The following is a 26,593-nucleotide window of genomic DNA, read 5'->3' as shown; positions in this document are numbered from 1 at the left end:
TGCCAGAGGGCACAGAGTTTGCAGCCAGCCATCCACCTGCCCATACACCCTGAAGCCTCTCCGCTCTCCTCCAGCTCCCTGTCCCCCCCAGGCACCTTCCTGCTGTCGATCCTCTTGGCTTGCTTACAGGCCCCACCAAGCACAACCCCATTCAGTCTCTCCCTCCCTGCTCTTTGCCCTCCATCCCTTCCTCCTCCTCCATGCACCCTTTTCCCACGGGGAGCTGCACCGCATCCCACCGTCCTTCATCTCTCCTGCGGTGCCCCAGCACAGCTGCCGCTTTCCCCCTCCTCCTTTTTTCCCTTCTCTCACGCCGAGAGAAGGTCCTTTCACCTTCTCCTTGCCTTTTTCCTTTTCAGTCTCCGTTGTGGACGTCTCCCTCCCTCCTCTCCCGTGCTGTTTCAGCACCCCTCCCTGGCAGGACCCGGGCAGTGCAGGCAGCACCGCGCTGAGGTGCAGGCAGCACTTTCGCTGGAGTGTCCAGGGCCGTGCCATGTTAAGGTCTGCGGTACGTCGGACTTGTTTGGGCTACAGTGCAGATTACATGCTGTGTGAGCTTTATTTGGGACCCCAGCATAACGTGTGTAGTTTTGAAAACTCATACTTTGAATGATGCATTTGTAGCTGGAACTCTGCATAATGTTAATTTGGGCTAGATAACAAGCTCTAAAAATATGTAAGAATTTTGCACTTGTGCATGGACCTGTTTGTGGTAGCAATCACAGCTTGCCTCAAGAGATTTAACCTCTTTCACACAATGGGCAAGCGAAAAAAAGGTGTTTGTGTCAGCCAGGGAACAAGCAGCCATTTAGCACAGCAAGCTGGGGAAGGTCTGACGGGAACCCTTGACGGAGGCTGCCAGAACTGAACTCACTTTCAAGCTGCGCTCAGACAGTTGTTTCAGTGGTGAGCAGGCTCTGCGAGTACAGGGACAAGGTTTTGCAGAACAAGAGCCGTTCCAGCCCTGGGTTTCCTTCGTGCCTTCCTGCCATGACAAACTCCTGCCTGCCCTCCTTCCCATTTCCACCACATTTATGTGAATGCAGACTTGAGACAGCTTTGAGTCCCTGTGCCTTCTGACAGTGTACAGTCCATGCAACTGCCCGCTGCCTGTTTCCCTGTAAAAACCTTCCACTGCTCCATTGGGACTGGAGACACGTAGGGAGATGAACCTTTTGGAGGTGCACAAGCTCTTCACCACTGTATGCACATTAATATTTCTGATAGATGGTGCATTGCCCTCTGCATTAGATTCTTTGTTTTCCTTTGTCAGTTCTAACTTTACAGTGAGGTCTCGTTCAGGATGTGACACCGTATCTTGGGCCTCTGTGGTCAATTCCTGCATTTTGGTGACACCAGCTAGCTCTGAAATATGATAATTTTCACAACTGTTTGGTCTGAGTTGATAACTGTAAATGAAGATCTGGCTTGGATCTGCTATCTTCTCAGCTTGACTTTCCATTTTATCAAGCTCATCGCTGCTTTGGTAAACGCTCCTCACAGCCCAAATTTTATCTGCAGCGTCATGGACTTGCTGTTCAGATGTCAAGACTTGGAAGACTTCAGGGGTAAACAAACGATTAGCAAGGGTCAAGACTTTGCAGGGTATGAGAGAAAACTCTGTTTTGAAGACAACTGCTCCGGGAATGACAGAAGCGCCTGGTTCATGTCTATCTCTGAATCGACCTCTCGGCCTCTCATTTTCAGTGGTAACACCTCGTGCCTGGGAGCCCTTATCCCAACACACACAGCACTCCATGACAAGAGGGAGTGCCATTGTCCTCTTTTCTGCTTTCTCCTTCCAACTTAATACAGGCTTTTTATCCCCAAGGCAATCGTAAAACCCGAGGGGCAATTCCTGCCGCGTCCTATGGCCTCGATAAGCTGCCTGAATCCTGGCGGCAGCTTTGTTCATTTCATCCACTTCTCTTCGGACGCGATAGCCCCGCCACACAGCCTGAATGGTGGTAGCTGACAGACTTTCTTTTTGGAGCCGCTGTGTCTGGCATGGGACAGTGGGGGACTCCCTTGGAGATAACATAGCAAAATCAAATGCTTTGGCAGAAATTGGATGAGGTCTACAAGCTCTGTTCCTGCCTGTGTTTGAGGGCATTTGGTCTTTATAATCTTTTCCTGAGTTAGCAGAGGTGATTGCTTTGTGGGTCCACATCGTCCACACACAATTCACAAGGAGGTTTCTTTTCAGCTTTAGAAATGTATCTTGACACAGATAATAATTCTCTATTGTCCAAAAGATGAAAAAGTAACATATTTGCTAGGAATGCTTGGAGGCCCATATTCTTTTGTCTCTTTCTTCATTACGTTACTGGATGTTGTTCTGGTGCTTGTGGCTTTTTTCATGATGTTTCAATAAAAAGAAATGCAATTGCTGTTGTGCATTTTCCTCTGCTGCTCTATGCCTCTTGCTACCTGCTTGGATTACAGAAAGACAGTTATTTCCACAGTTAACAAGTTCTCCATCATGTGCATTTTCAGCATGTGTATTAGGAGTTGCATTTCTGTGGAAAAAAGTTATATATTCAAATCTGCAAGTACACAATAGCCTTGTCAGATTGTGCTTCATGAACACAACCCTCATACTCAAATTTCAGAACGTGAGTTGTTCTACCTTTTTTTTTTTTTGAAAGTTACAATTTTTACAGAAAATGTAGCAGCAGCACCAATTGTCTCAGCCACATTCAGCCTCACAAAACACAGGAGCTGAGAAACATAGCTCCTCAACACGGGCCGCTGAGCTACAGGACAGATGCCTGTGCCTTCATCTTTAGCTTTCAGAAATAAATTGGAAGAGGATAGGAGAAAGAAAAACAAACAAACAAACAAACAAATCCCCGAAAAACAAGCAAGTGTTAAATCCTTGCTTGGGTGCCAAGGCGGCCACTCTCTGGTTGATTCAGACTTGTTCTGACCATTTCCCTTCACCCTGAGGGCTCTTCAGAAACCTTCCCCTGCCAACCATTCAGCAGCAGCATGCCTCGTCACCCCTTACATGCCCTCCCTCTCAAAACTGGAGCCAGAAATGTTAAAAGGCTCCCTGTTTGGCTGACAGACTATGTCAGTGCAGTGCGGCCATCTCATTCAGGCACTGCTTTACTGAGATTTTACATGCCTGACTTTCTAGGTGCCCACCAAATGAAAAGACACTGAAGTCCTGCAAAGGGAAACCGAGCCTACTCTGCTTAGAAATCCTCCATCTCCAAAAGGTGGCTGGGTTTGCTTAAGTTAGGAGTCACTGGCAATGCCAAGCATCTTCCGCCCCCCAGGATCCAGGCTGTTTAGTCCTCCTGTGAGCAAGACCCCTGATATTTGAGATGCACCCATCTCTTGCATGATATCAAACGGTTGCAACTCTTGCCCAGGAAAAAGGAGGTCTGGGCCCTGGGCTGGATCACCGAGAGCAAAGTCCCCCCATTCAGCTACATTACAGCCAAGAATTTTACAAAGTGGGAATTTTAGCACAGCAGTCAGGACACTCATTTGAATGGGGCAGCTCCTATGAAGTGCATGCATTTTACTTCGGATCATCCCTGGTTAAAAAGCAGAAACTGCTCTGGCAGCAGCCAGTCAGCAGACCAGACCTCACCTCTGTCACAGTGGTCACCCTAACCAGCATCATAACACCAACTTCTCCATGGGAAAACAGTGGTGGGGGAGTTTGCAAGAGGTTTTTCATTTAATACCTCCCACTAACTCACTTCTGTCCTTCTCTAGTCATGTCACAGCAGGGCTCAAGTCAGCCCACTGCTGTTCTGAAGACTACCTCCTGATGGTTTGAGCTGGGATGTCAGCCTTCTAGCCAGAGATGCCTGCTTGCCATGCTGAGTCTGTATTGTTTGGGTTAATGTCAAATAATTTATAAAGAATAAAATTTATTCCTTCTAGAGGTTTCTTAAGATTAGATAGAAATGTTCACAGGTAGGAACTAAAGAGATAGAATATGTAGGACCATCATTTTGAACACCTGTGGCATATTTTGGGCTTCTGTTTTCACTGGCTCATGAACAGATAGCACACTTAAATGTAGACCCAGAAACAAACGTTCACATACAGTAACTTCTGGAATTTCCTATTCATAATAACTTATTATATGAAGCCATTATTTCCAGTTCAAAAGGAGATATAGTCCCCTTGAATGTCTACCTATGTGCTTAAAATTCAGTGTCGTCAACCTCCAGGTATTTGTTTGTTACATTAAAGTTTTTCACAGTTGTGCTCATGAATATGTACAAACAAAACCCAGTTAGACTTCTGAGTGGCACAAACAAAACGATGGATATTAGGTGATTTTTCGGTGGTTTTTCAGTTTTCATACCAGATGTCTAAGAGTACTGAGTATAGAAGAAATAAAGGCCTTGGACATGCATGCATAATAGCCTGTATCTACAATAGAACAGTTCTGAGTAATACCAGTTAGCCTGGGACTATGGAAATGCTTGATGTTAAACATGAGTGTAAACAAAGCACAGTTTATCAGACGCCTTCACAGTTTCCGAGTGAAGTCAGAGTACGGTTTTTATGTAATTTGCAAAAATTGTCTTTTAGGCAACATATAATCATAACAGAAGGGATGTGAAGGTAATGTTAGCTAGTAGAATGTCCCATAATTATTTGGTGGCATATGTAACCAATGGATATATCTTAAAACTGCTAAGTTCATCAAATAGTTTAAAGTTTAAAAACAGAGAGGTTTTGAGACCCAAAAAGCTATCTCTACTGGATGACATCTTTGATATCTGCCATTTATCTTGCTTCTGACAAGCCAAAGAAGCTGAATACAAAACCCAAATGTTTACAGCTTCACCTCACTAGAAAGCGTAATTGATGTTACTTATAAAAGTACGTAAGAACTAGATTTGCCTTCTCTACCATGCCAGAATATCCTATTTCCTATAACTGTTTTAATGGCCTGTCTGTGCCTAGTCAGAAGAATTAACCTAATGAAAGGTATTTAGGCAACTTCATCTAATAGCAAACAAAGGCTGGGTTGGAATAACTCCCTGAACTGGGAGCACAGTCCAACAGTTTGTGTGTATTAGTAGGAGGAGGCACGTATGGGACCACAGCCAAAATGCTCTGCAGACTACTCCTGTGGCACAGGGGACTGAGGCTGGGAATAGGTCCAGCTCTCCGAAGGAAGGCTGATAAGCGCAGGGCCAGGCCCTGGCAAGTCAGCGGATGATGGGGAAGAGTGCGAGGAGACAACTTGCCATGGCTTTTGTAGAGCGTGCAGAACAAATGTCACCCCCACTGAACTCCACAAAGGCCCCAAAAGGCCTTTTAACTGCCTTGGGCCGTAACGAAACAACCTGGGCTGCTGTCACCCTTCTCCACGTTATCACCCTTATTTGTCCTCACTGGATCAGCTCCTCACATTCACTTTCAATGCCATGTGCCTGCCTCAAACAACGTTTCAGTCAGCCAACAGACTGGTTTCATAAGGTTTGAAATGTTTTGAGGCTCTCAGCAAGCATTAACTCCAGATGCATCAGACAACCAGCAAAATAGAAAGGAACAAAAAAAAAGAATGCAGGAACGCTTCCTGCAGAGGAAGCAGAGTTTAATTCCTCTACATGTAATGGGGATGATGGTTTGGCTAGGAATGCTATTAGACACCTTATTCACTCAGGTAAATAACCATTTATCATCGCAGCTGGATTTTACCTTACCGTGATCTCACAGCAGCGCAGCGGACTGTCACCCTGCTGTGGAGCCCATCTCCCACTGTGACATCATGAGCAAACACTTGGCAGCTGAAACCATATATGGCCTCATGACTTTGTTGCCAAAGAACAATGCTGTTTAGTCTTGTCTGAGACAATGACGCTGCCCCAGTGCCCCCTCTTCTGCACAAGGCTGATGAGAAAAACCCATGGTGGACTTGCCAATGATACAACAATACCATTTTCAGCAATACAAAGACAAAATCCCAGCCCCATGGGATTCAGCAAGGCTTTGCCCAAAATGTTCAGTTAGGCTTTCAGCATTTCAGTACAGGCAGGACTTCTACTGTTGATTTCTGTGGAGGAAAAGTTAACGCCAGTGGTGAAGACATTGCTGAGAAAGCTCTCAGCTCCCCTGAGAATCACTGAGCTCGCTGTTATACCTCTTATATATATATTGTCTTACATATAGGAATCAAGACACAAGTAGAATAAAAGTAAAAACTCAGCTTGAAAGCACAGAGAGTAAAACCCATTGAAATAATAAGCAAGCCTCCTCTTTCCTCAGGCCAAACTCATCCATTAACCCGAAGCAGTCTTCAACTGACACATGCTTTTCATTCCAATGCTGTTTCCAACAGTGTTTTGCATTTTCATCTCTGTGGCACATTTTATAGTATGAAACAGTAAAATGTTACCAGTCCATAATAAAAGGTTACTGCCCCACATTCCAAATACCCCAGTGCTCAATTGCTGACAACCTCTGTAACTAAGCAGGTCGGTGTCTCATTACCGTGTATAAAAGATCAGAAAAGGCAAATGTGGTAAGAAACACAGATGTTTAAATTCTGAAAGCATTAATAGAAAAGATCAAATGAATCTTCGGTAAGAGAGAGTGATGCTGTAGAGGAGCAAGGCAAGGCACACAAGAAAACGTCAGAGAAAATGAGATAACGTTCAAGATTAGAAAAGATTTCTAGTGGGGAGAAAAGTCTTACTTCTACAGTCATATTTCATCACAGGGATGATGGGTTCAGTAGAGAGAATGCTCACAAGACTTTGTGGTGATCATACTGTGAAAAACAAGCAAGGCCAATGTCATCTACTGCATGTGCAAGCTTATGATTTCTTCTGTGACTGAAGGAGTAAAAGGTGTTGAAGGAGGCTGGGTTTTGATTTGGTGTAGGAATCCAGTCTGTCAGGCAGCATTGGGAACAACACAAGAAAGCACCATTTGCAGATATTAGTTTAATTTAATTACATCTTATCACTGAAGTTATATACATGTCAATTACCTGACAGCTATTAAGCTGGTATATCATGAAGCAAAAAATGTAAGTCATAACAACCTTAGTAGACAGCCCAAAAGGTAAATGTCAATATTGATGGAAGAATGGTTATCAACAGAGTGATACTGTTAGATTAATTATGATGTCATCATAAGCTTGCTTGAACATTTGAGTGTAAAAGATATTACACACACACATATATATATATATTTTTTTAGTTATGTGAAAAGTTACCACCAGGAAATCTGATTTTGTCAACTGATGGCAGTATGAAAGAAAGATAACTCCACTGGTACCATAACTGTGGGGGGTGTGTGTGTATATTTTAAATAGATTACTTCCAAATAACTAGAGTTCCTCAAGCTGAAATAGCCACATGCACATTCACCTGGGGGGATAGACATGTTTCCTATTATCTATGACCAGGAGATTTCCATGCTGTAGTACCTGTAGCGCAGAACCTGCCCAGTTCCTCACCATGCTGGACACATAAACTCTGAGCAATTTCGGTCCCTTGTCAGTCAAAGAAAAGAAAACTAAATAAAAAGGTTTTCCTGTCTGGACTCAGAAAGAGAGTAACGAAGATAAGAACTGAATGTACATACAGACTACAGAATTTGAGGTTATTGATAAATAAATTCTTTTTCAGTCCTTGGACATAACACCACAAATATTTATTCATCTGGCAGTGACTCCTGCAGTCCCTCAGATAAACCGCCACCACAAAATCACTTGATAAAACACCATATCCACTCGGGACACCTATGAGACAAGCCTGCAAGTGCAGATCAAGTTTAAAATACTAGAAATGGAAACATTTATCAGTAAGGCCAGCCTCTGTGGCCTGAACTCACATGGCATGTGCTCTAGCGAGAGCAGAAGACTCCACCTTGGTGTCTCACAGCCAGCTTGGGAACAACTCTCTCTCCTTTTAGATTTTCCTTGCTTGCAGGTGCCATTCCCGACAGCATCAACATCAGTGAATTCATGAAGGGTCTGATCCTATCAATACAAGAAAATAAGAAGAAAAGAAAAAAAAAACCCACACAAAAAAAGAGCAAGAACTCTGGACTGAGGTCTGAAAGTGGGTATCCTGAAGCTTCCTTCTCTGCAGAGCCAGCTGCTGTGGTTATTATCCTAAATCTGAAGGTGCAGGTGGAAGTCCTGGGATTTCTTAAGCGCAGAACAAGATCCCTTCCTCTTAACATAAAAAAGTACCACCTCTGGAAATTTCTTCCTTTCTGAGCCACGGGTCCAGATTGTAAAGCACTTGAAGCCAAAAAAGTTCACTTCTGCCTGCAAAAGACATGTGTGAGGACACTCCTGAAAAGAGACGGTGTGGGGATGTGTGACTGACCCCTGCAATGGAAGAAGGCCCAGAGGAGATGGGCAAGAATGACGAGCTCAGGGAAGAATGTAAGGAATAATGACAAATTGTCATAAAGAAAGCTGAAATTATCTCAGCACAAGGGGGACTGAATGGTAACCTTTGTTTTAGGTATACAGCTGTATCACTCAGTCATCAGATTGCATGAACAGCCTTCCCTGAAATAGTTAGTCAAGAGTAATGTTTTCCTGAGCTAGCCAGACCAGCGTGGGAGGGGAGTCTGTATGTGACTCAGCCCAATATAAAGTATAAAAACTGAACAACTCACAAAATCAGCTTGGCTTGAGCTGGGTGTAACCCACATATTCCTTCCCGACAACTGGGGGGACACAGTGTCATGACGGCGAGCATTTAGAGACCAGTAATGGGAATTTGTACAGTACGTTTGTACTGTGATTCGGCTGTATACTGCAATTGCTATACTGTGCTTGTGATGCAATTTCAGTATGTTGCTGTATCACTCTGCTAAATCAAAGTCCTGGGTACAGGTACATCTATAAGAACCTGGTTAGAGAGTATTGGACTCTGGCTGGGGACTGGTAAACGAGCCCAAGAAGAAAGAAGAAACCATTACTGAAGGCAAGACCTCCTCCTTTTTCTGGATTACCTGTCCCAGGTCACTGAATTGAAGATCTCCCAACAGGAAATCACATGTCTTTCACAGACTCAAATACTGAAGAGTTGGTTCATCTATAGATGACTAGTATAGCCACAGACCCTGAACCTTTAATAGTCACATCCAGTGAAACCTGAAAGGAAATGAGAAGCCTGCCTAATTGACTCAAGTCCTCCCCAAGTTTAAAAAAAACCAAAACAAAACAACCCAACTAGGCTCATGGTATTCTCCATTCTCCTCCCTAACTAAAAGACCTTTTAATAGACCACTAGAACCAATTAAGATGCAGAGGACAATCACTTTTTCAGAGGTTCCGGGAATGTGTGAGCCCAGGCCTTACAATCTGTTTTCCCTCTACAGTGGGAGGAGGCAGCTACAGGAGGATCACTAGATCATTTTGCATGGCAGGCAAGAAAAGGCTTGATACTCAGTGCTAAATGAACTAATAGTGGCGGGACTGTGGAGAGATTTAATTACTGCAATGATTTAATTATGACAATGTAATGTACCTATTCTCAAGAGAGGTTCTTGAAAATTTCCTTCTGAGTAACTGATTTAAATGTTTTCTTTGACTTAAGAATATTTAAGATGACTTTCCTTTGGGAACTGTTTCAAGTTATTCGTAGTGGATTAAACAACAACTTTGCAATACATTTTTTCTGCACACTTTTAAACTCCTTCAGTCTGTATAACACTGTAATGCCTTCTGCCCAATTTGTGCAATAAAATGCTGCAGTTCCATCAAAAGATCTCTGTAAGAAGATAACATTTCCGTTGAAAGCATTGAACAGGCACAAAGAGAAATCTGTAATAGCAATTACTGTCATCATCATATTTTTGAATCACGTATCCTGTTTTGCTCTTTCTCATTTATTAATAAATCATTATCATGGCTAAAGTATGGCAAATAACCTGCTGTGCTTAAAACAGCAGGACTTAGAGACCTGAACTTGCAGTCATGACAGACTGTAAGCATCAACGTGCTTTGGCAGATTGTGTTTTGGTTGTTAAAATTAGGCAATAGCTCAAAACACCCCTTTCCACCCTGCCAAAGCCACCTGATGAAGGTGTAAGCAGACAGGAAGCAGATAAGCCTATAGACTAAAACCTGAAACAGATCTTGGGAAAGAAACAAAGCAAAAGGGCAACTAGGAGTAACTTCCTGGTTCCAGAGAAGCATGTAATAGGAAAAGCCTTTTGAAATGGACTGAGAAACTGTTGTGGTTTTAGTTTTACCCAAGCAACTACTTCACTTTCCTTCTTCTTACATTCAAACGGGGATTTGCTTTGCACTTTCTTCAGCTGCAAGAGAACTCCTTCAAAATTCACACAGGGCACCTGTACCCTAAACCCTATGTAGAGCTGAAGAAAAATGCAATCTCAGCAAGACAGAAGATTTCTTGGAAATCTCAGTTTCCTTAATTTGCTGCCACAGTTGTTAAGACCACGCTAGTAACAACATAGACAAGATGGCAACTGGAAGCAGAGGAGAAGAAAGGGCAGTGATGAAGGACTTCCTCAGTGTGACAAGCAGTAATACAAGTATTCAGCTATTCATTTTTTCCCCATAAAGCATACCTCTGGGTTTGAACTGTCCCAGTTAGACAGGGAAATCTAACACTTCACAGAGTTGTAGGAAGAAAAAAAGTAAACACTACACACAAGTCAGATACCCTACCACGCCAAAAAGGAAATTGGGGCAACAGGGGGAAGTAAGCCAACACTTCTCTTTTTAGAGGTTCTAATTTCTGCCTGTTGAAGCATCAGCCCATTTCAAAACAAATCTCTCTGTCCAGATTTTGAGGACGGAGCATTTTTGCCAATTTTGCTACTTTCTAACTTCCTTGAATTGTTTGCTTTATAAAATAGGCTTCAGTGAAGTGCAGTTACATGTATTTAAACAAATGTCAGCTACTTCATGTGCAATTGGACAACCACATGCCATTCTACATTCCCATCTCCACTTTTTAACTCCCAATCACATTTTTCAGAGATGTTTATGAAATTGCTGCTATGTGCAGGTACCGGTTGTGGCCAATACAAACAGTAAGTGATGCAGACCTTTTTTACAGCTGATTGTGTAAATGTAACAGGCCCCACTTTAAAAAAAGAGGAAACTTTAACAAATGCTTGGGGAACATATTGTGCTTATTAATTTTACATGAAAAGCTAGAATTCCTTTCCTAGCCTGGCCAGTAGCAGATAGCCATCTTCTCTTTCTATATTGCTATCAATCAGAGAGATCGCAGTATAGGGCGCCGTGCAGGAAAAGTCAACTGCTGAAAGACAATCAGTTGTTTCCGTGCCAGCCTTTTTTCCCCACTTCAGAGCTCTGAGATATTGCCAGCCGTCATGGGCCTAGCAGAGTCCACACCTAGCCCTAGCATCACTGCATCAGGAGTTAGCAAGGGTTTTTTTTTTAAAAGAAAGGAAAAAAAAAAAAAAAAAAAAGAGTTGCTGCAGGAGAAATTCAAGCCCGTTGTCAGAATGGACTGCATTCTCTTCTTAGAAACATCCTTTGATAATAGGAAAGGAAGCGTCAGCAATTGGGCAGCAGTCCCCTCTTCAACCTGGTACTACTGAAACCCTCAAGACAAGCACTAATCACCCCTCTCAATGGAAGGAACATTCACTTGAGTCAGCCGTTAAACCAACTTCACCAGCATGGAAAGCTTAAACACACAAGGACTCTACACACCAGACTTCTATCAATCAGCATGCCTTAAATTTACCTTGCTGACTTACTTTTGTTGGGCTGCTTTTCTGGAGGGTTATGAAGCTAAAATACCTGAAGGAAGGGCCCAACAAGCACAGCAGCCAGAGCATACGGTGGGGGGAGATGGGGATCTTTGGCCAGGGTGGAAGGAAGCAGCGCTGAACGTTAAGAGTATGAAGTTCCCTTTGTATTTTCAGAAGCAGCTGACATAATGCGACAGCTCATTGCAGCCAGAGGAAAGGACTTATTTCTCCCCATCCCCAGCTTCTGGCCCTGCTTTTTTCTCGTATCAGACCTGATACCGTTGGTCTTCCTCTGTCTCTCCACTACGAGCCAAATCTGCTGCTTCAGTGCGCTGAATCGCCCCACAGATGGGCACAACCAGCACCAGAACCGGTGCAAATAAGAAGGGTGGTAATAGGACTACACAGCGAAATGGCGGGGGGAAGAGGGGGATGGCAGGAGCAGTCCGACCACAGGGCTGTGGTATTGCAGCAACCCACTGGGCCTCAGGAAGTTGCACTTTAAATTCCCGGAGACTAAGAAGAGAGGGTATTTTGGAGAGAAAACAGAAACAATCTGCTATCTGGCCACACATGCTGACAGCATAGCAACAGTTGTTTAAACGTCTTGCCCTTGTCACTTTTTGAATTTGAGCATTTTCAAGTTTATTTTAAGTATAAAGCATAGCAGCAAGAAGAGTTGGGAACACTGTGAGAAAAACCCAGCATCTAAACCAGGGAACTACTTTAGAAAAAAGATACAAAACGTCAAGCTAGTTTTGGCAAAGTCCTGGGAAAAGAGGAGAGAGAGCAGTTAAAAATCTAACACACCATTTGCTTTTTATTTTTAATCAGGTATAATAAATGTACACAAAAGGATGCATCAGCATTTTTGTTCATCTTAAGTATATGAAATGGTAGGGAAAGTAGATACATGGCATGAGTGAGGTCAGAAGTATCGAGACTGGTTCGAAACATTTCAAAATGTCATGCTAACAAGATATTAAGGGAAGCTTTTAAAGCCATCGTGAACAGGGCTTGATTAATATCAGAGCTAGAATCCACACTACACACAAGTCTGACATGGACTGAGAAAAGTTATTTTCCTCACGTCTAATATATCCAGGAACTTCAGCTGTGAAGGCTACCATAGGATTAGCACGATGCCATTTTCTCTGACTTTGAATGAGTTCATTGACTAAACAAATTATTAGACAGCAAGTGCAAACTGCTGCACTACTTTGTCATGCTAAATTCAGTAAGGCTGAAGGAGATGCAGCAGCATTTGAGATATTAAAAACCAGTCTAGCACCAAGCAACTCCCAAAGTCTAATTCCATAACTGCCCTTTGGTGGATGCCTTTCGGGGGGCAGGAGAATGAAAAAAAAAAAAAAGAAAGGAAAGAAAATCACAGTATACTGCAATGAAAGTCACAAATGCCTGACACCCTGGATAAGTAAAAAAAGTTCTTCATTTCCTGACGCTACACACAGTTGAGATGTGAATTAAGACCAACAATTTCAAAGACAAGGACAACTTTCTACCCATTACAGTGTTTATGGGAATGTCACACTCCAGCATATTGGGGACTGTATATTATCAGGGTACTTTTGAAAAGCAGTCACCCTAAACAGCACACTGCCTTCTTGATCCTGCCAACAGTCCAATAACATATATGTTCAGTGCAGCACTGCACTTCAGGAGTATTTTTAAGTGCCCTCAAGACAAAAGCCTCTTCTACAGCTCTCGTCAGCTATGCTAATGAATTCTCCTCATCTCCCTTACAACACACACATGGCGAAAGGTTATTCCAAAAGAAGAGGTTCATTTACATACCTCACCAAAGGGATCCAGGAATTAGACTTTTTGCAGTGCTTTGAAGGCATAGCAAACTGAGGTTGGAAGTTTTCCCAGGCTGAAATGTGTATCTTATCTTTCTCTATCTTTCTGTAGCACTTGCAGGTGTTCTTAACTGGCCTAATTCTGCTCCTCCTGAAATCAGTGAAAACTACTTCCTGGGGATCACCAGAGCCAACGTTAAATGCCTCGACAAAGCTTTGCACTAAGTGTACAACAACCTCAACTTCACTCTCAGCCAGATTCAGTTCCCCATCCCCTGTAAGCATAAGACAGCCATGGTAAAAAAAAAAAAAAAAAAAAAAAAAAAAAGATTTAAAATGTATTCAACCTTGCATCCTTTCCTTCTGTAAAGCAATTCAGATTTTGTAAACCAGATGTATATTCTAATTCTGAGATGCTTGCTTTTTCAATATATTAAAAGTGTATCGAACTGAAATGATAATGAAGAAAAAATGTGATCTCATTTGTATGACTACTTATTTACTGTTTTAGAATTCTGGAGAGTCTTACACACAGAATTAGAGAGCATTTAGTTTTTAAACTAAATTTCTTGGCCGAGCAAAGTGAAAACCGGTGTTCATGACTTCTAGGCAGGTACTTCTACAACTTCAAAATAGTCATTGGGCAGAATCACATAGCCTTTTCCTGCCAATATGTCTTTTTCTTTCTGAAACTGAACGATCTCTCTCAGTTTTTCAATTTGTCTTTCCTGACGCCGGCATCGCTGTTGTGCTGTCTTGAGCTTCTTCCGCAGTTTTTCAACTTGTTCCTCCAGCTGCTGAATTCTTTTTCGCTGATGAACTGTATCCTCTACGGTATAGTTGTGATCACAAAAAACAGCAAGATTGCTAGGGGTCTGGAGAGGAGGCATCAATAATCCAATACTTGGATCTACGAATCTGGCATCTATTTGAGACAAATGAAAAGAAGGAGTTGATGGAGACGGTGGTAGTGCTGGAGCAGCTGGTGGTGGTGGTGGTGGTGGTGGCGGCGGCGGTGGCGGCGGCGGAGGCGGCGGTAGTGGATCTTCTGGCTGTTCTGCAAATTCTTCAGGCTACAAACAACAAGAAAAAAAAGTACGTTTTCATGCTTAACATTGTTTACAACACAACTCCCTTACTACAGCCCCAGAATAACATAAACAACCAAGACTGAATTAATAAAATAAATTTCAAAGCCTACATTTTCAAAATTGACAAACAGTTCTGGGCCTGTTTTGTCTGGCTTGTCAACTGGAGATATTTTTAAGCAGCTTCGTTTTCAGGGCTCTTGAAACTCAAGTCTTTCATGTTTCAAATAAATCAAAAACTGAAGAACGTAGCAATTACTCTCACTTGAAGACTTAGGTCAAATACATATCCACAATTAGCTAAGAAGCAGGAACACAGGCTGCAGGTCTTTAAAAAGGAGTTCAGCTGACCTAGTAACTCATCACTGCCACCCCATTCCCCTTTGTCCCTCCTTCTTTCTGCTGCATCTTACCATTATATACTTTGAACCTATCAGCTAACTTAATCAAAAACACAGCAGAAGCAGATGATCATCTGCTGAGGTAGAATAAGGGTCACCTACTGCGGGGGCTGATAAGCTAGCAGAGCAGAGAGGTAGGCACAGCAAGGCCTGCCTCTCAACAACTGGAAGGCACTGTGTCACTGCTTTCGGGCTATAGCATAAGGGTTTGGTTTCAAGAGACGTGATGAGCCAAAATAAACAGCTCTTCAAGAGCAAAGCAGCCCTCCCAGCCCTGGTATTTACTCTTTGCTCAAACATAGTAAGTTGCTAAGATGACAGAAAGCTATTCGCTCTCCCACCATCACTGCAGAATTCTTCTGTCCTTTATTAAAAGTCAAAGCAATGCAACACGAAGTATGACCTACACCTGGGCTGGTGTGTGGAAGGAGTGAGAAACAGGACTGCACGGCTGGCAGATGGGATGGAGAAGGGAGAAGCACGATTCTCCCTTTTGGCAGCAGCAGAATATCGATTGGCTCAACTCCACACGAAACTGAAGTCTTTATCATACTGCTCTCGATAGGTTTACTTGTACGGTTCAGGACAACACGGATCCCTCACCACCTGAGTATAGGCCAGAGCAGAGAATCAGATTCCTTCTGCCCCAAAGGAATGCAGTATAATTCAGAAATGCTTCTGTGCACATGTTGATAAAAAAAAAGCACTGTTTAAACAAAAGAGCTTGCATATTGCCTGTCAAAAAGAAAGCCTAAGACTTTCTCAGTGAAAGAGGCACTGAACGAATTTTCTAACTACCCACCTGTTGCCAATATTATTACTACACATAAAAGCATAAGGACAGGGACAATGTTGACTATAAGAGCAGCTGACAATGCTCATCATCTAAATATCAAGCTCATCAGATCTGAAGGTCATGTCATTAACTTCCTTGACTTAACATGCAAACAAGCTAACATTGATATTGGGGGCTCGATATCCCTCTTGTACAAACTACAACACTTGGCAGACAGGAACTGAAGAAGGCGGTTTTGATTGTTGTTGACAGAAGTTTCATATGCAAATATTACTGATCACTTTAAGGTACAAAACCAGCCAACTACCACTCTTTCACAATTATAAGAAATCGCTGCTAACAGTGTGCCTATCTAATTCTCACATGAATATTCTAGAGAGTTTGACCCTATCAGCTATCACTTTCAAACTCTTGTACTAAAAAATTACAAGGCAAAGATGCAATTGGCAAAGAGAAATTCACCCTTGTTGGAAGCACAAGCAAAAATCAGGTCATTGCTGGACAGCTGAATTAACACAGAGACTTCCATTTGCAGCTTATCCAGCACATGCTACCTCTATAAATACATTACTATTGTCACAACGTATCACGGAGAACAGATCATTGGTATCACTGACACATCATAAGTGAATTCTAATTCCTTCTTACAGCCAAAAAATGATTCTCTGAAGACATAAGTAATGAAAAAGAAAGTATGTCAAATTACATAATGCAAAAGATAAAAAGCTGTATTTCAAAATCAGTGTGGATTCAATTCCAGAACAACCGCTACTATTGTGGTGGTATACTATTGTATACTATTGTGGTGGTATTCTGTTACTACGTTATTTCTTGAAGATATGTGGCAGTCCATTTAAAAGTGCTGTGAGACAAACAGGAATAGCACTAAATCCTTCTCCATAATTAAAAGGCTCTCTTTTGTGTTTTTGTAGATCCAGGCATGATAATGAAATGGGGAATGTGGCTCACCACTAATCCTGCTGCACCAATCGCACTTTTGCAGATCACCCTATACACCCATTCAGCTTTCAGGCTGTAAAAAATTCTGCAACTATTTTACACATGACAAAGAAAATGTGTGTTGTACAGACAGCAGGGAAGCGTAATCAAACAAGAAACGTAACACAGCTGTATTTACCTGGAAATTGTCCGTCTTTCCTCATATACCTTCTGCTTATATTCTCTTCTCTGCCACTTTTCATTTTTCAAATACATTCCCTTTTTATTTCTCCATCAAATCCAATATTGTATATAAAGAGAAAAATCAAACAAGCAAAAGTCCCAGTTTTCCTCTGTGCACTTCATCCCATTACAGTCTTTCACCCCCTAGACCTATCATATCCATTCTCCTCTTTGCCCCTTCCTCTATGGCAGAGTGACAAGAGATCTAGTATTTTGTATCCTTAACAGGAGTTAAGAATCAATCTTTTCTGTTCTCGTCTTGCAATTATTACATCAGGAAGGAAGAACTCAGAACCGATTTGTATCTTACGGTAAGCTGCTTTAGCAGCACAGTGAGTGAACAATACGTCTCACAGGAGACTACCATCACAAGTTCAGAGACAGAAGTTAGGGACCAGTCTGGCTTATGAACCCAAGGTAACCGTTAAGGCAAGACAGAGATGGTTTCAGCACAGACAGATAGCAGGTGCAGCTACTGTTCTGCCCCTCTGTTTGCATCTCACGTAAACTCTGCGAAGCCAGAGTACAGAGCCCTTTAGAGAGGAGAGTTAAGTTTCAGAACTAAGGTACATCATCTCTTCAACGTTAGCAGTAGCCACCAGTCACCATGGGAGAGTACAGTGCAATTTGCAAGCACTGTTGAAGGCTCTCTAAAACTCCGAATATGCCACAAATACAGTTGACAACTTAACTACAGGGCAATACTTTCTTGCTTTCCTGCTGTTCCATTTAATTCAGCACAAGGTTTTAACCGAAGTTATGCTGCTCAGGCTTCTGCGTATGCACACAAGCGCAGATCAGAGCTACTGCCTGTCTGTACAATGCTCTACCTGCTCCAGAGCCTCGGACAGCATACATCTCTGCTCTTGTCAAAGCAAATGAGGACAGCTGTTGGACGTGTTTCAGCCACCACAGCCCTCCAGGAGCCTCCAGGTGCACATACTCAGCCAGTATCCTTCACAATCTGCATCTTCTCCCCGCCGCTCTGCTACACCAAGCCCTGCTAAACTGATATGAGCAACATGCACGTGCATTCCAGTACCTTAAACTACGAGTGCTTTGGGTTTACCTTTTCACTGGGCTCAGTATAACAAAATATTGTGGGCACAGCATTTTCTTTCAGAAGCTTGTTGTTGCATTCCCTTTTAAAGCAATCGGGAGTAAAGTGTTCTGAACAAATGCTGCTATACTTGGTTGGCTTGAAGTTTTTCCTTTTAACAGCAGCTTCCCATTTCTTGCAAAGATCAGGTCTTGTAAGAGGAAACCTGTAAATAAGAAGTACTTTCAGCTTTTCTGGAAAGCTTTCTAACACGGGGTCGGGTTACAGCTAAGCACTGCCGTGCCTGACTGCATGATCGCTCGGTTCTTCCTCCGACGAGCTCATCTTCGGAGCCAAACCCCTCCTGCCAACCCAGACCTCGCACACGGACCGGGCTGGGGTCTTAGCCCTCTGAAAACCCGGGGGAGGGGGTCCCCCTCTCCCTGAAAAAGGCAGCAAAAAGCGTACTGCCCCTCGGCTTTCCTCTGAGAGACCCCCAGGGACAGGGAAGACGAGGCGCTCGGGGCCCGGCGGGACTCCCCCCTCAGCGGCCGCGGGCGACCGCTGCGCCCCGCCCCCCACTGACACGCCGCGCGCGCGTCCCCCTCTCCACACAGACCCCGCGCGCGCCCGGCGGCGCCGCGCGACCCCTCCCCTCCGGGCGGGCGGGCGCGCGCCACGGCCCCGGCCTCGGCCTCGGCCCCGCCCCCGCCGCGGCCCGGTCCCGCCCCGCCGCCCGCGCTCACTTGTGGAAGGAGATGGGCTTCTCTTTGTCGTATCGGTTCCGGCAGCGGTAGGCGGAACAGGACTGCACCATCCTTCCTCCCCCGCGCCCGCCGCGGCCCAGCGGCAGGGAGGCGAGCTCGCGGGCGCCGTTAATTCACAGCCGGGCGCCCATCCTCCCCCTCCCCCCCCCGCCCGTGACCCTCCGAGAGGGACAGGAACGGGACGCGGCCTCTCCCAACTCCAAGATGGCGGCGCCAGCTTCAGCGCAACTCTCGCGGTAGCGGCGCGCGCCGCGCTCGCCCATTGGCGGGTCTGCGCGCGGGGGCGGAGCCTCCCCAGCGGGCCCTCCAATCGGGCCGCCGCCTGCCAGCGCGAGGCGAGGTTCCCCCCGCCCCGCCTGCTTCCCCGCGGCCGTGCCCCGCCCGCCCTCTCCCCCCCGCCGCCACATCTGGGCAGCGGCGGCCGCGGCGCCCAACCACCGCCTCCCCACGCCCCGCCCCGCCCCGCCCCGCCCCGGCCTGCCCTGTCCGCCGAGGAGCCCCCGCGGGGGCTGCGGCGGGGGGCGGCCGGCCCGGTCTGTCTGCGGAGACCCGCGCCTCCGCGGGCCGCGGCCCACCCCGGGCCAAGGGCCGCAGAGGCCGGCGGGAGCCGTGCCCGCGCTGCGGCCGTGCCTGCAGGGAGGGAGACCCGTCAGGGGGCTCTTCCGCCCGGGCCCTGCCCGGGGCCCTGGCCGGAGATGCTGGCCCCACCCGGCAGGCAGGGCTTCGGGCGGACGGGCGTGCACAACGCCGTTGTCACACGCGCAGGAAGCTGGCTCGGTGAGCCCCGGGGGGTTTCCAGGCCCTCTTCAGCAAAAAAAAAGGGGGGGGGGCGGAGGGCGGAGAGAAAGAAAACAACAAAAAGACCACACTGCCGTAATACACAGTTGCATTAAGGGTGTGTGAAACAACTCTGTTTCACTCACCGAAACTTGGCTTGCAGGTATATCGGCCAGTATTAGATAGCAATCTAAATAAACCGATCTGTTGTTACCAATGAATTTATTTCAAGCAGCTTCTGCATTTTCCCGTTCCATGGGCTCACCTTCCAACTCTGCATGAGATCGGCAAGTAAAACCATCCTATATAACTGACCGGCAGGTCTTGTCAGAGGACTGAAGAAGGGACCTGCCTTTAGCATCGTCTCTGTCGTGTATCACGTCGTATCTAGAATTTCTCTGACAATGACCCCAGAGCCAAGTGAACCTCCCCAGCTTTTTCTCTGTCCCCACCCAGGACCTCGTTTTCCCCTCAGTCTACTCTCCCTCTCTGCACTTGCTTCGTAAGGGAAAGAAGAGAAGCTGTACTGACTTCATCTTGGAGGCCACAGCTTCTCTGCCTAGGCAGCCCTCTTTGCCCAGCTGCAGAGAAGGTACCAGTCACTGCCATTCGCTCGCCCAGGAATACGACGGAAAAAGCTCGTACAGCAAGCAGCTGCGGCAATACTCCCACAAAGCCACTCGCATTAGCTGTTTTCAGTACTCGGTGTCGGCTGAGTACTGCTAGCTCTGCCCCTCTGCTGCCAGGTCAGTGAAGAGACAAGGAAACAAAAATAAGCTCTTTCTAGCATCACCTTCCTCACCAAGAAAGATGTGCTTACTCGTCCCCTATCCACGCAAATGCCTCTCTTTCTGGCTTTTGCCTGACGGCTTTCTTCTCGCTGGAGTCCTGCTGCCGCCAGTTTTCTGGGCAGCGATTCTGCCACCGCCTCAGGGAGCGGCAGAGCGGGGCTGCCCCACGGGGAGATGAGCTGGGGGTGGCCGGAGCCACGGCGGTGGCCCTCACCAGTAGAGTCCTGCAGCACCTGAGCAGGGCAGGCAGAGCAGGCACTGGTGGTTGGACCCACTGACACGCTCAGACGAGGCAAGGTCATGAAGCAGGTACAAGGTCCACCCAGGGAGTCCAGGCAGGAGCAGCGGGAGATGGTGCCCGGAACAGAACTGGAAACACAGGTCCAAGGTCCACCCAGGAGATGGGGCTGGAGAGAGAAACACCTGCGACGTAGCTGGGCAGGGACTGCTACTGAGGCTGAGTTGAAGTGGAGCTCCTGCCCCATGGGTAGGTGAGTCAAGGTCATTGAGGCCTTACTTAGTGCACTTAGACTCTGTTTCTCCTATGGATCTGAAGTGGCAAGCATGGGGCAAAGTCCTTCCTGACTTGACACTGGTGCCTCTGCCTCCTCCCCCGCTCCCAGTTTTGGAGCAAACCTAGGCACAGTGGAGGCACAGTGTGGCTGTGCACATGGTGGGGCAACAGCAGAGCTCAGCAGCATCGCTAGACCCTGGGAGAAGAGGCACTTGTTCTTGATGTGCAGGGAGGAAATGTCTGGGGCGAAGGCACAAGTAGACTGCAGAAGGGTGACACCTAACTGAGGGGATGCTGGTGGAGCCCACCGTGGATGGGGAGAACTGGTGAATGTGTAGATGAGCCACTGAGGGCCCCCAGTCAGCAAGCCGTCTTAGAAGAGAGCTTTCAGCAGCTCTGTCAGGATCACATCAGTATCCCCAGCAGAACGGATTTTTAAAAGACTGGGTGGAAAGCGATTTCCTCGTCCTGTAAGAATTTCAGAGACTTGGAGACGGGCAGTGGGAATTGTCTCTAGTGAAGAGAGCAAATACCACCGCAAACTAAAAAACAGTACTTTCATGTTTCAATAATGTTGAAAAGATGTCTAAGCTGTTTCAAACCCTTCCTCTAAACTTTTTTTTTCAGAAGAAAAGCTACGTCAGATCCATCTCCTTCTTGCAAGCGGCTTGTGCTTTGGCAAGTCGGCATGTTTCCCGATGGCGGAGCGTTTCCCCGGCAGACTTCCCAGCCCACGTTGTCGGGAAGCGTTAACCCTCCACACCTGCACTACCCTGTGCCCGTCCATCACAGACCCAACGCACGAGCACCTGCCCGCAGCAGCCGCCACGCGTGGGCTTTGCTCGCTTTCCTCCTGCAGGACGTGTGCCGTGGCTGGAGCACCGCCGGGTGACGCCCACGGGAAACCCCTCGTCCCGGGCGAAGCCCCCGGCAGCGCCTCCTCTCCCGCACCCCAGCCGCGAGGCGAGTTTTCGGGGGAAGCAGCACGGGTTCCCCACGGACACCTCACCAGGGCTACACCGGGGCTGCGGCGGGAAGCCCTTTCGCGCAAGCCCGGCGGGCGGGGGAAGGAGCGGGGGGACCGGCGGCGGCGGAGCGGACGGGGGGGGCGGCGGCGCGGGGCGGGCAGTCGGCGGACCCGGGGCGTGGCGTGGGGCCGGCGGCGCCGGGAGGCGGTTCAGTCCCCGCTGCCAGCCGAGGGCGGCGGGCCCCGCGGAGCAGGCGCCCAGCCCGGCCCGCCCCGCGCCGCACCGGAGCCGCCGCCGCCGCCGGCCGGCGAGGGCGGCAGCATGAGCGGCGGGCGCAGCGGGCGATCCGCCGTGAAGATGGAGGCGCCGTTTTACCCCGAGGAAGGACTGGAGCTGCTACCCGACTTCGTGCCGCTGCCGGGTTTCGGTACCGCCGGCGGACCCGGAGCCGATGCGGCGGCGGCGGCGGGGCAGAAGCTGCTGCTGGGCGCCGGGAAGAAGCGGGACCTGGCGGCCGCCGCCCCCGCGCCGCTCCCGGGGCCCTTCGCCCTTCGCCCGCCCGCCGGCGCCCGCGGCAGCGCCGCGGCTCTGCGCTTGCTACCGCCGCCGCCGGCCGCCGCCGCCGCCCCGCCGCCGCCCGCCGGCTCCGCGGAGCCGGCGGGCGGCGGCGAGGCGGCGGCGGCGGCCCGCGGCGGCCCGGAGGCCGCGCTGGGCTCGGCTGCGGAGCTGCCGCTGCTGAAACTACCGCCGGCCGCCGACCTGGAGCAGCTGCTGATCCAGGGGGGCGCGGGGCTGGGGTCCGGCAGCCCCGGGCCGGCGGCGCCCGGGGCGGGGAGCGGCGGGGCAGCGGCGGCGGGGCCGTTTCTCTACCGGCAGCCGGTGACGCAGGAGCAGGAGGGTTTCGCCGACGGTTTCGTTAAGGCCCTGGCCGACCTGCACAAGCAAAACCAGCTCCTGGCGGCGCCGCCGCCGCCGCTCTCCACGCCGGGACCCTGCTGCACCGCCCGCCCGGGGCCGCCGGGAGCCCCCGCCGCCGCCGACCCGCCGGCCGTCTACACCAACTTGAGCGGCTTCAACCCCGCGGGGCCGCTGAGCCCCTCGGGCAGCGCCTACCCCGCCGCCTCCGCGCCGCCGCCGCCGCCGCCGGGCCTGGCCTTCGGGGCGGCGGGTCTGGGGAGCGGTCGGCTGCCGCCGGCGCGTTCCCTGGAGGAGCCGCAGACGGTGCCCGAGGTGCCGCCGTCGGCGGGCGGGGAGGGCGGCAGCAGCGCGCCGACGCCGCCGTCGCTGTCGCCGCTGGACGCGGAGAGCCAGGAGCGGCTGAAGGCGGAGCGCAAGCGGCTGCGGAACCGCATCGCCGCCTCCAAGTGCCGCCGGCGGAAGCTGGAGCGCATCGCCCGGCTGGAGGAGAAGGTGAAGGCGCTCAAGGGGCAGAACGCCGAGCTGGCCGCCACCGCCAACCTCCTCCGCGCCCAGGTCACCCAGCTGCAGGGCCGCGTCCGCAGCCACCTCTCCTCCGGCTGCCACATCAACGCCGCCGGGCATCCTCCCCCCGCCGCCGCCCAGCCCCGGGAGGCGCCACCCGAGGCGGCCGCCGCGCCGGAGACCAGCGCCTGCTGAGGAGGGACGCCCCGCCGCCAGCCGGCCCCATCCCCGCCCGCCGCCGGGGCGGCGCGGAGGCACCGCCGGGCCGAGGTGCTCGCCCGCCGCCGCTCTTCCATTATTATTATTATTATTATTAATTATTATTATTTATTTGCGCCCGGAGAAGGCGGTTCCAGGAGCCGGGTGTTGCTAAGCGTTTCCCGCGGTCTGTCGATGTTGCCCTCGGCAGCGAGGGTCTCCGTGGGTGGTTTTGGGGCAGGTGGTTGGTTTTTTTCAGTGAAGTACTTGAGGTCTGTAGAGATTTCGGAAATTAAGGAAATTCCTGTTTACAGAAAGATTCAACTTTATTTTCATGGGGGATATAAAAAGTGTGTTTCCTAATACACCTTACTGAACTGTATAGCAATGGATAAGCTTTTAAACTTAAAGAAAAAAAAAAAGCCAGAATCATACCCTTTTGAAAAGATGTGCGTGTACATATATATATTTAAAACATAATATGGCTATGTATATTTTCTTGGTATTGATAAAGAACTTTTTTTAAAATACCGTCTTTCTCTAGAGCTTTAATTTGCCATTGAGAGTTAAGACAGCTATGTATGTGGGTGCTCTTGCACTTACACGGCTTCGGTTTTAAAATCGAACCCTGGGGAGAAATGATTTTTGTTGTAAATCTTAAGCAGGATGAAATGCATTGCTGACTCGGTCGTATGAAAATAACTTTTCTAAACTCTACGATCCATATTTCTCGTGCCAGTGCAAATTTGGGGCATTGATAGTTAATTTATTGAAACTTGAACACTTTTGGACGTTGCCTAGACCTTATTTTTCTAGATAACATGTTAGTAGTGAAAACGGTTACTTTGGCAAGAAAAGCTTTACTTTTTTTTCCTTCACTGTGTACATTCCAGTAGTGTTTGCTCTCTACGTAGTATAGTAACAATTCAGTGCTATACAGAAAAGGGCTCAGATTTGGGGTGGGTCAGCTATAAAGGTGGTAATTCCATTGTGTTCTGTTTGAATAAACTGCAGAAATGTTATGGAGAAGTAGATTTATTTTTCAGTAGAACTCTGTGTATCTTGCTTCTTGGGCTACTTCGTCCTAAAAAAACTTTCTGCAATACTCTAGAGGCAGGAAGAGTCAGCGCTAGAACATGAAATGTTTTTCTGGTTGGGAAGAATTGGCGTGATTTATTTCTTTGTCAAGATTTTACTAGTAGAAGAGCATAGCGAAGGAACTATTTCCTCTGATTTGACATAATCCTCAATAAGTTTCTGAAAGCTTTAGATCCCTTGCTCGGTACTACTGCCTACCTTGCTTCTGCTGCACCTGTGTATTTTGAGCATAGCCGCTAACGCAGTGCTGTCGAGCCCTGTGGCGTGGTGCAGTGGGAAGGGTCTGTCGGAGTGTGGCGGTCACCCCACCAGAAGCCCCCTCGGCGTGGGGGCCGCGGGCCGGGCCTGCTGCTGGGGGAGGGCAGGGCTTCTCCTGAGCAGATCCAGCTGCAGAGCGGGGCCCGCTCCCCTCTTTGAAACTGTGCTAACAACTCTGCTTGAACTCAGAGGCAAAACTTACATGGGGATATGTGTCTGTGCCAGCTGGTGAAAACAGGGGATTGTATGAGGAGCCAAGGGGGCATAGACATCGTTATGTGTACAAGCCATTGCTCAGATCTGTTAAACCCACTCAGGAGCTGTCAAACATCTCTTACTTCTTCTGAAGGCTACACTTGATGCTTTGAATTTCAAGAAGAATGGGATAGACTCACAGTTTTTCTTGCTTTTATTGGGGATACGTGAGTACTATCTGTTCAGAAAGTTGAGCTGCAGCAGTCAAGTGTGTGAGCTTTTTTTTTTTTAGTGCATCGTCATTCCTGGCACACATGTGAAATGACATGACAATGCATAGTAATTGTGTTATTGTAGCTGAGATGTTCTGAGGATATTTCTTTTCTTAATGCATATGCAAATTAGGTAGAAGCCATATTAACCATTGTATAACTGTTTAATCATGTCACCAGAGCCTTTTCAGTGGTTGAAACGATTGCCTGTAACAGTACTTTCTGCTGTTAGAAATACTAATGAACAGATAAAAAATTCTTTTCATCTTAACACAGGTTTAAAGACTTCTTAAAGGCATTCTGAACCGGACAGCATACAATCTATAGCACTGCCTGTTATATAATAACTGGGTGAAAAATAACTGGTTTTTACTGTGTGGCAGGCATCACCTGTCTGCAAAGATGCTGTAAGACTGGAGAAACCGATACAGATGTTTTTTCCCCCCACACTTAACACGCTTTCTCTAGTGAGAGAGGTAATGCTGCCTGGTAGATACATTGATGTGAGATGCTTAGCTTTACTGTATATGTAGTGAGGTGGGTTTTTTTTCTAAGGAATCCTGGAAAAATTCATGAAACTTGCGTGGGTGGACACTGCTGTTTCAGTTCTTGTATTTGCAAATGAGTGTAGGGCTAGGTAAAGATCTTGCGGTAGGACACAGGACAGTGATAAATGCAGCTGTGCAGTACTTGTTCTTTACTTGTTTTACCGTTTCTGGTCAGAGTAAATTAGCAATGTCAAAAGAGAAGCGGGGGATCCATGAGACACAGGAAATCACTGCAATTCCCCTTCCCAGCCAAGGGTAGGGCTATCATGGGCTATAGTCTGGCAGGGTTATAACTACCACCCTCTTCAGCATGGTAGTTTTAAAGCTGGAAACCACCACACGTAACCTCTCTCCCATTTGAACTTTCTGCAAGAGCAGTCCTGCGTCCAGCCTCCCAAAGATCTCCTGTGGTAACTTCTTTGATAGCCTGCTTTACGTTCCAGCTGACACCTGTTAGGTGGTAGAAGTGCTGACAGGCCAGCTCTGTTACCCTGATGACTGACGAGAGGTTACTAGTGAGGCTGGTGGCTCCAGCTCTCTGCCGGAGGCTACTATTCTGGTAGTAGAGTTGTCCAAAAGAAATGTGTTTTCTGTAGAGTGACAGGTTACCTTCATAAATGCCTTCTTTCGTCTGGTATTTAGGCTAAGACACAGGATCTAACACTGACGTGACCAAAATCTGAGAATAGTGGGGGGTGGTTGGGTTTTTTTCCCTATTGATTCTGCTAGAGGTTGCTGCACCGATAG

General features: G+C 47.7%; 2 protein-coding genes across 2 annotated transcripts; one reads left to right on the top strand and one right to left on the bottom strand.

Annotated features, from left to right (window-relative positions):
- Window positions 1-12,513: 12,513 nt before the first annotated feature.
- THAP1 (THAP domain containing 1) lies at window positions 12,514-18,893 on the bottom strand. Its single transcript, XM_076362502.1, has 3 exons — window positions 18,785-18,893; window positions 18,069-18,264; window positions 12,514-14,605 (listed from the first exon to the last, which is right to left on the bottom strand). The coding sequence occupies exons 1-3, from the start codon at window positions 18,853-18,855 to the stop codon at window positions 14,138-14,140; spliced, it is 735 nt and encodes a 244-aa protein (XP_076218617.1). The 5' UTR covers window positions 18,856-18,893; the 3' UTR covers window positions 12,514-14,137.
- A 3,265-nt stretch (window positions 18,894-22,158) lies between these two features.
- On the top strand, window positions 22,159-23,472 carry LOC143172396 (transcription factor Jun-like). The gene has a single exon (XM_076361817.1). It carries the CDS (start codon window positions 22,177-22,179, stop codon window positions 23,470-23,472), a length of 1,296 nt encoding a protein of 431 aa, XP_076217932.1. The 5' UTR covers window positions 22,159-22,176.
- The last annotated feature ends 3,121 nt before the right edge of the window (window positions 23,473-26,593 follow it).

Source organism: Aptenodytes patagonicus, chromosome Z (genome assembly GCF_965638725.1).
Source record: "Aptenodytes patagonicus chromosome Z, bAptPat1.pri.cur, whole genome shotgun sequence".
Lineage (NCBI taxonomy): Eukaryota > Metazoa > Chordata > Aves > Sphenisciformes > Spheniscidae > Aptenodytes > Aptenodytes patagonicus.
The sequence above is the reverse complement of the archived record's forward strand: the minus strand, read 5'-3'. Positions and strand labels throughout refer to the sequence as shown.

Bases quoted from the DNA above. Each gene is read 5' to 3' on its own strand.
- THAP1 (XM_076362502.1), bottom strand. From the start codon at position 18,855: ATGGTGCAGTCCTGTTCCGCCTACCGCTGCCGGAACCGATACGACAAA. The intron at 18,265-18,784 runs GTGAGCGCGGGC...TCTTATTTACAG, and splicing joins AAGCCCATCTCCTTCCACAA to GTTTCCTCTTACAAGACCTG. The intron at 14,606-18,068 runs GTAAACCCAAAG...TGTTGTTTGTAG, and splicing joins ATACTGAGCCCAGTGAAAAG to CCTGAAGAATTTGCAGAACA.
- LOC143172396 (XM_076361817.1), top strand. From the start codon at position 22,177: ATGAGCGGCGGGCGCAGCGGGCGATCCGCCGTGAAGATGGAGGCGCCG.